The sequence below is a fragment of the Cupressus sempervirens genome, chromosome 9 (genome assembly GCF_028749045.1).
Source record: "Cupressus sempervirens isolate cs-2001-9-10 chromosome 9, ASM2874904v1, whole genome shotgun sequence".
Taxonomy (NCBI): domain Eukaryota; kingdom Viridiplantae; phylum Streptophyta; class Pinopsida; order Cupressales; family Cupressaceae; genus Cupressus; species Cupressus sempervirens.
The window spans coordinates 735,392,766-735,400,713 of record NC_143126.1 but is presented as its reverse complement, the minus strand read 5'-3'; the positions used below and the strand labels follow the sequence as shown (position 1 = coordinate 735,400,713).

Sequence of the window (7,948 nt, the reverse complement as noted above, 5' to 3'; positions counted from 1 at the left end):
TAGCCATAATTTATGCAAAAGACCCAAAAATAGCAATTAATGGAGTTAACCGTCAATTGGTACACAAGATAAATGTTACCTCGAGAAGGTAAAAGGCTTAAAGTAAATAAATATTAGAATAAACTAGTTAATATATTAATAAATAAAATAGCAATATAATTAAGGTGGACACTAGTGTGGATAAAAAAGGTTTCATTTATACCATTTGCCCCTTCATTGGCCAATTTATCCATCCCCATTCCCTTCGCGGTTTATGACAGAGAGCTTAATGTTTGTGGCCAAGTCAAGAGATCTAAATAGGAGAGAGTTTAACCTCTATTTTCTTTAATTTTAAAACAATCCCTAGAAAAACTAACACAAGCCAATAAAAAAAGAGTAATTTAAGATTAAATATTAATTTAAAAATAAAATTATTCTTTAACTTTAGACATTGATTAATTTGGTTATAAAAATTAATTGTAAAAGATAATTGAAAACATTAGTTCCCTCCAACTAATTAAACACAATATATTTATTGTAGATAGGCTAAATATAGAGTAGTTACACACCCAACTATGTTACCATAGATAGGATAGGCTAAATATATAGCCGTTACACACCCAACTATGTTATTAATTTTATTTATCTAATATTGATTATAGTGAAACGGAGATACCGATGGCTATTTTTAAGAATACTCTATGCCTTGAAACATAGAAATTCTACTCATTCAATAGGGGATATCACAATCTTTCCTCTAGCTCTTCTACTTTCCAGGTGTTTGAATGCCTCCACAACATCTAAAAAAGTGTAAGGGCTCTTCAGATCGATCACAAGCTTTAGCTTCCTGCTCTTGATGTATTTCCCCAACCTTTCCAAATTGCCGCCTTGGGGTTTAACAACCACATTCACTACCCTTTGATGCAGAGGAAATGATGCAATGTCCAATATTTTACCCTCCTCCTTTGCAACCACATGAGACTTGAACGATTCACCTGGAAATTTCAAGAAAATTTTAAAAAAATTTAAAATCATTCTGATTCATAGGAACCCAAAAAAATTACAAATTGAAGCCCTAAACCCTACCCTACCAATGGTGTTGAAAAGGAAATCAAATTTCTCATCCACTTGCTCGTAGCTCTGCTTGGTGTAATCCACCACCAGATCCACACCTAGGCTCTTCACAAACTTAGCTTTTGCCATGCTGCAAGTCAAAACAATTCTAGAAGCTTCGAAAACATTCTTAACTGAGGTTCAACTTATCATATACTGTTAAGTTGAACCTTAGTTTTACCAAGCATTTTTGGTGCCATTTTCGGGGAGAGATATTAAAGGCATGAAATTAAAAAATGTCAAGATAGGAACAATGAGCCCTTTAGAAATCTTGAGCAATTTTCGACCTTGCTTAGGATAGTACCTTTGGTTTCCACTGTAGTAAATCATTTAGGTGGATGAATAGGCCTAGAGATAGTCAAGGTAGATTTATTAAGAAGGAATCTGTAGGTAGTTCAAAAATTCAAAAGCCACAAAAAGAGAAAAATACATCAACTATAGAAATCAAAGCAAGTGGTGAAGTTAAAATCTAGCCATCTCAATTCACCTCTCCTACTACACCCTCTGAAATTGTTGAACAGTTTGCAAAGTCATACGAAATTAGGTGTAGTAAGCCTCCAGAGCCTCAGGAACAACCCTTTAAAACATATTTTACACCTTGGGCAACCAAAGTTTTTGAAGAAGTCATGGCTGACAATGTTGAAAACAAGAATGTAGGAGGAAATAACACTGAAAACAATAGGAATGAAATTTTTCAACACAATATGACCTTTGAGTTCCCTATTCAACCTCCTATGGATGATGCCCCTATGAAAAACATCCCTCACTCTGCACTTCCCATATTTAGAGGGTCAACCTCGAAAGATCCTAATATGTTCCTCTTTGAATTTGATGTCCTTTGTAATAGCTATGATTATCAAAGTGATGCACAAAAATTAAAGCTATCTCCTGCTACTTTGAAGGATGTTGCATTACAATGGTTTATGAGTCTTAGGGACATTATAACATGGAACCAAATGAAAGATGTTTTTCTATCCAAATATTAGGAGTACTGTAAGACCAAGGAAGTATGGGATGAAATCTTTCACATGACTCAATGAGAAGAAGAGTCAGTTGAAGATTTCTTGGAACATTTTGCCTTTAGTTTACAATGTTCATGGCGTCCTTATTTAACTTTAGAAACCATCAAGATGCTTTTCTTAAGAGGGATTCCTGATGAAACCATGGATGCCTTAAATTTGATTAGAAAAGGTGATATTTCTAAAATTTCCTTTGAAGATATTTGTGATATATGCAAGAAATATTCGCGGTCTCATCGATCTATTCATGGGAATTCAAGTAAGTTTTCCACTATGGGTAATGCATCAAGTATTTCTAAATGTGAAATTGGTAATTTACTTGAAGATCTTAAAATTGACTTATTAAATCATATGGGCAAACAAATTGACACATTGTATTCTCACAGGAATCATGAGGAGGTTGAAAAGGCCTTGGCAGTATATTGTCCAATGTGTCATAAGAAGAATGGACCAGAAGAGTGCCCTTATAATCGAACTCATGTAGCATCACTTGAGGAAGCTACTAAGACTTCAATTCTATGATCCCTTCCTAAAGGGATGATTCCTATGAAGTATACTGAAGAACTAGTTTATTATATGGCTCCACAATGCTAGTTTTTACCTAGAGGGTTCTCTAATGAATATTTTTCTGGACCACCCCATCAATTCCCTAACCAAGGATCATGGTATGTAGGTTATCAACAACCTCAACCTTATACATAATGGCCCCAAAGTTTTCAACCTAGTATGTAACCATGGCATCAAACGTGGAGGCTGCAACCTTCGTATCCACCTCCAAAATCATCATATCTACCTTCACAACCTTATATGTAACCCTATCTTCCACAACAGTCTTTTCCTCGACCACCAATAATAATCCCCTATCAGAAACCTCAAAAATTTCTTCCTCCCATACCTCCATCTTCTTCAAATCCACTTGCACATCTGCCACAACCGCCTAAATCCACATCCATGCCAACTCAACCAAATCCAAATCTCTATAATAAACCTCCTCAACCAATCTATCATAGTGAAGTGACTAATTTGCCCACCTATCCTATTAAATCAGTTGAGTTGGATGGTGTACACCTTAGATCTATGAAAGCTCTTAAAGGACCTACTATCATAGAGGTACTAGATGAACCTAAAGAGGAGCTAGAAAAAGAACCACCCTCTCTTGATCGATTCATTCATAAGCCAGAGCCTAAAGAACCAACACATTTTGAGTTTGATATTTTAAATGGATTATGCAATGTTAATGTCAAAATTCCTATTTTTTAGGCTCTTAAGGATGTGCTAGTATACAAAAAGACAATACAATAATTTTGTACCCGATGCTAGAAGAAGAAGGATCCAAAAACTGTTCAAGTTATTCGAAAACTTGCAAAATTAATGTTGGGAAATATCAGCATTCCAAAATATGCAGATCTTGGCAGTCTTGTCATCTAGGTAAGTATCAGTACAATTTTTATTCCTAATAAACTTGTAGATCTAGGTGCTACTGTAAATGTAATGACAAATGAAACAAAAATAAAACTATCTTTAGAAGGACTTAGACCTACTTCTATAGTACTTCAAATGGCTGATCGATCCCTAGTCAAACCAGAAGGGGTTATAGAAGATGTCATATTTTCCATTGATAGTTGGGATTATCCAACTGATTTCATGATCCTTAAACCCAAAGCTAAGTTGGGGGGATATCCTCTCATCCTTGGAAGACCTTGGTTAGTAGTAGCCAATGCCCACATTAATTGTCAATTAGGTAACATGATTATTTCCAATGGTGAGCAAACAAAATAGTTCACCTTATATCCTCCTACTCAACCATAATTAGATATCGAGGATCCAACTTGGTTCAGTAGTGAGTACAATATTCTAAAGACCCAATTGATGAGGCCATCTTAGTGAACTTTTTTCAGAATAGGTATGAGTCTAATGATATCCAAGAAACTATGATTTTTCCCTCTCATACAATTGTTGACTATCCTTTTGGGAATTTTCCTTTAGTTTTCAATTCTAGATCTATTCAACATTTCCTCACATTACATCAGCTCTTGCCACATAAGTGTTTGTATAGCCCATTATTGTCTTTGGAAAAACTAGAAACATCATCTAGACCTACATCATTAGAACCTATGGAAATCCTACCTGGGTGTACCCTCAATATTAATCCATAGTTAATACTAGCTCATGTCAAGGATCTCATAAGTATGCTTAAAGAACATAAAGATGCATTTGCATGGGAGTATCAAGACATGTGGGGTATTCATTCAGACACTTGTAATCATCACATTTACATTGAAGAAGGAAGTTGCCCAGTTCGACAACTACAATGCCAACTGAATCTTGCCTTGCATGATATTGTTAAAGAGGAACTCCAAAAACTTTTGAATGTTGGTTTCATTTATCCAATTTTGGATAGCAGGTGGGTATCTCCTTTGGTTGTCATTCCAAATAAAAATGTTTAGTGGTGTATTTGTGTTCATTATCGAGCTTTAAATAAGGCTACTAAGAAAGATCATTTTCCATTACCCTCTATTGATCAAGTCTTGGATACTTTGGTAGGAAAGCGATTCTTTTCCTTCTTGGATGGATTTAGCAGGTACAACTAGATCCACATTTTCCTAGAAGATCAAGACAAAACTACCTTTACTTGCCCATGGGGAACCTTTACATACAATGTTCTTCCTTTTAGGTTATGTAATGTCCCTACAACATGTCAACAAGTAGTATTAAGTATCTTTGCTGATTTAGTTAGTGATTGTGTAGAAGTTTATATGGATGATTTTACTATTCATGGAAATACCTTTGATAAAGCTAAAGGTAACTTAGAAAAAGTGCTCAAGTGATGCATTGACACTAATTTGTCTCTAAGCCATGAGAAATGTCATATGTCGATGACAAAGGGAATTGTATTACGTCATTTAATCTCATCAAAAGGTATAGAAGTTGATCCCAAAAAGATCCAAATAATTCAAAACCTCCCCACACCTTCAACACAAAAAGATGTTCGAATTTTCCTTGGTCATGCCAGATATTACAAGAGTTTTATTCAAAACTTTAGTAAAATTGCTTCTCCTCTGTTCACCTTGTTAGCTAAACATGTTGTTTTCACTTGGACCCTCAAATGTTAAGAGGCCTTTGAAACCATTAAGACCAAATTGGTAACCACTCCTATTCTCAGAGGTCCCAATTGGGAATTACCATTCCATATCCACACTGATGCTTCTGACTTCTCAATGGGAGTAGTACTTGGACAAAAGGAGGACAACCTCTTCTATTCAATCTACTACATTAGCAAGAACTTCACTAGTGCTTTGGTAAATTATACGGTAACTAAAAAAGAATTTTTAGCTATTGTTTATGCCATTAATAAATTTGGGCACTAGTTATAAGGTGTTTTTTCATACTGATCATTCATCAATCTAGTTTTTGATGAATAAACTTGTAGTAACTAGTAGGGTTATTAGATGGTTTCTTTTATTGGAAGAATTTGATGTCACTATACTTGATAAGCTTAGTCAAGAAAATGTGGTTGTAGATTTCTTGTCCCGAATACCACAGCTGAATAATGAAGTTGTTCCTGTTGATGACTCATTCCCTGATGAAAACCTCTTTGATATCTCCACCAAAAGTTTGTGGTATGCCGACATTGCCAACTGTTTGGTCACATGAAAATTTCAACCACACTTTTCTCCTTGTGAGCATCGTAATTTAGTGGGCCTCAATGGATAGTATACTTCGATCAATGGTCTTCTATTCCATACTGGCATTGATAAAATCATGTGCCACTGCATTCTTGAGGATGATGTCTTTGATATTCTTCATGAATATCATATTGAACCTTGTGGAGGATACTTTTCTACTCAACGAACTGATTAGAGGATTCTAAGTATAGGTTATTATTGGTCTACACTCCATAAGGATTGCAAACGTTATGTTCAACATTGTGACCAGTGCCAGCGCATGGGTTGTCCTACATGATCAGATGAGATGCCACTTCACCCTCGGCTTTCTATTGAACCTTTTGAAAAATGGGGTCTTGATTTCATTGGACCTATCAATCCACCTTCCAAAAATAAGGAATATATTCTTGTTTGTTCATATTATGTCACAAAATGGGTTGAGGTGGTCACACTTAAACATGCTTGAGATACCAAAGTTGCTGAATTCTTATATTCTAAGATCTTCACTCACTTTGGTGTTCCATGTGAGATCACTACTAATCAAGGACCTCAGTTTACTTTAGACCTCATTTCTACGTAATCAAAGAATATGAGATTCACCATAGAAAATCATCACTTTATCATCCTCAAGCAAATGGACAAGTCAAGGTAACTAATTAGGAACTGGAAAATATTCTTACCAAAAATGTTGCACTTCATAAGTGTGACTAGGCCACACGACTTCTTGAAGCTATGTGGTCCTATAATACTATGTGGAAGACCACCACTAGTCTGACCCCTGATGAATTGGTTTATGGTAAGAAGGTTGCACTTCCTATTGAGTTTGAGATTAAGACTCTTCGAACTACCCTTCAACTCAGATTGAGTCTCTCTGATGCTCAAAAGGAATGTCTAACACAACTCCACTCCTTCGATGAGTTACATCAAGAAGCACTTCTTCATACTAAACTTGTTCAAAATTAGCGAGCACTACGGCATAAAAAACATATTTGTCAGCGTTCTTTTTAGCCTGGTGATTGGGCACTTCTACACGACTCCTGATTCCAAGATTTTAAAGGTAAATTTCATACAAGATGGCTCAGACCTTATGAAATTGAGCATGTATATGACAATGGTACAGTTCAGCTCCACACTGTGGACTCTAAATGTTGCAAGCTCCTCATTAATGGTCATCGGTTGAAACTATATAAGAATCCTCTCTCAAAGGAAGCTTTCTTTCTAGAAATTGCCAAGGAACTCACCATGGATCCCTTTGGTCCCCTTCAACATTAATAAAATATATCTATGCCATATATATATATATATATATATATATATATATATATATATATATATATATATATATATATATATATATATATATATATATATATATATAAATTTAAAAAAAAAAAAAGATACAATAATGAAAACCAGGTCCCTGGCATTGTTGGCCAACTACTTGTTGAAAACTGGGAAATCCAAAGACTTCTTGTTGTTAAACTCCTTAGTCGTGAAAACTAGTTCGCCAACACTTCTAGGTGGCACTTGATTGAAAACCAATTTTTTGGCAGTCTAGTGTCATAAATAAATAATAATAATAATAAAATGAGAGAGAAAATAGACTTCCAACAATTCACTCTAATGGTTGTGCGATAGGAGGTCTCTTTGTTCTTGTTTCCATTCTCTTGGTGTTCCTTCCTCCTGACCCTCTTGTCACTTGGAGTTTTTTGGTGGCCTACATTGCCATGTGTCTCTCTGCTTTGGTGACCATTTATTTGCAAATCTATTTTTGATAAATTTTATTTACTTCTCATGTGCTTGCTATCCCTTTCCTTGTAGTTTGTAGCTCCTTGCTTTCCTTGATGAGACAATCTCCTTGGATTTGCTGACAACTTTAGATCTTCCTTCCTCATTGTCACCATGTCAGGAAGTATTCTCTTACCTTTTGCTTTATTCGATGCATTTTATTCCTTTGATGATTACTTGGCATGATTGAGATGGATCAATTGCTTAAGTCGGGGGGGGGGGGGTCTTGTACTACATCATCATTTCCATGTAAATCCTTTTGGGTTATCATTTCCACAACATTAATTACACGCTTCTTTTACATTATTAAGTATTTGTGGGTTTTGCACTATGTCACTTCTTACATGAGTCCTTTCCTTCCTAAACTTTAATTACGCTTACCTT

General features: G+C 35.3%; 1 protein-coding gene across 1 annotated transcript; it reads right to left on the bottom strand.

Annotated features, from left to right (window-relative positions):
* Positions 1-705: 705 nt before the first annotated feature.
* LOC149540814 (2-methylene-furan-3-one reductase-like) lies at positions 706-6,949 on the bottom strand. Its single transcript, XM_089802741.1, has 5 exons — positions 6,861-6,949; positions 6,726-6,813; positions 2,845-3,048; positions 1,071-1,221; positions 706-974 (listed from the first exon to the last, which is right to left on the bottom strand). The coding sequence occupies exons 1-5, from the start codon at positions 6,947-6,949 to the stop codon at positions 706-708; spliced, it is 801 nt and encodes a 266-aa protein (XP_089658867.1).
* Positions 6,950-7,948: the final 999 nt, after the last annotated feature.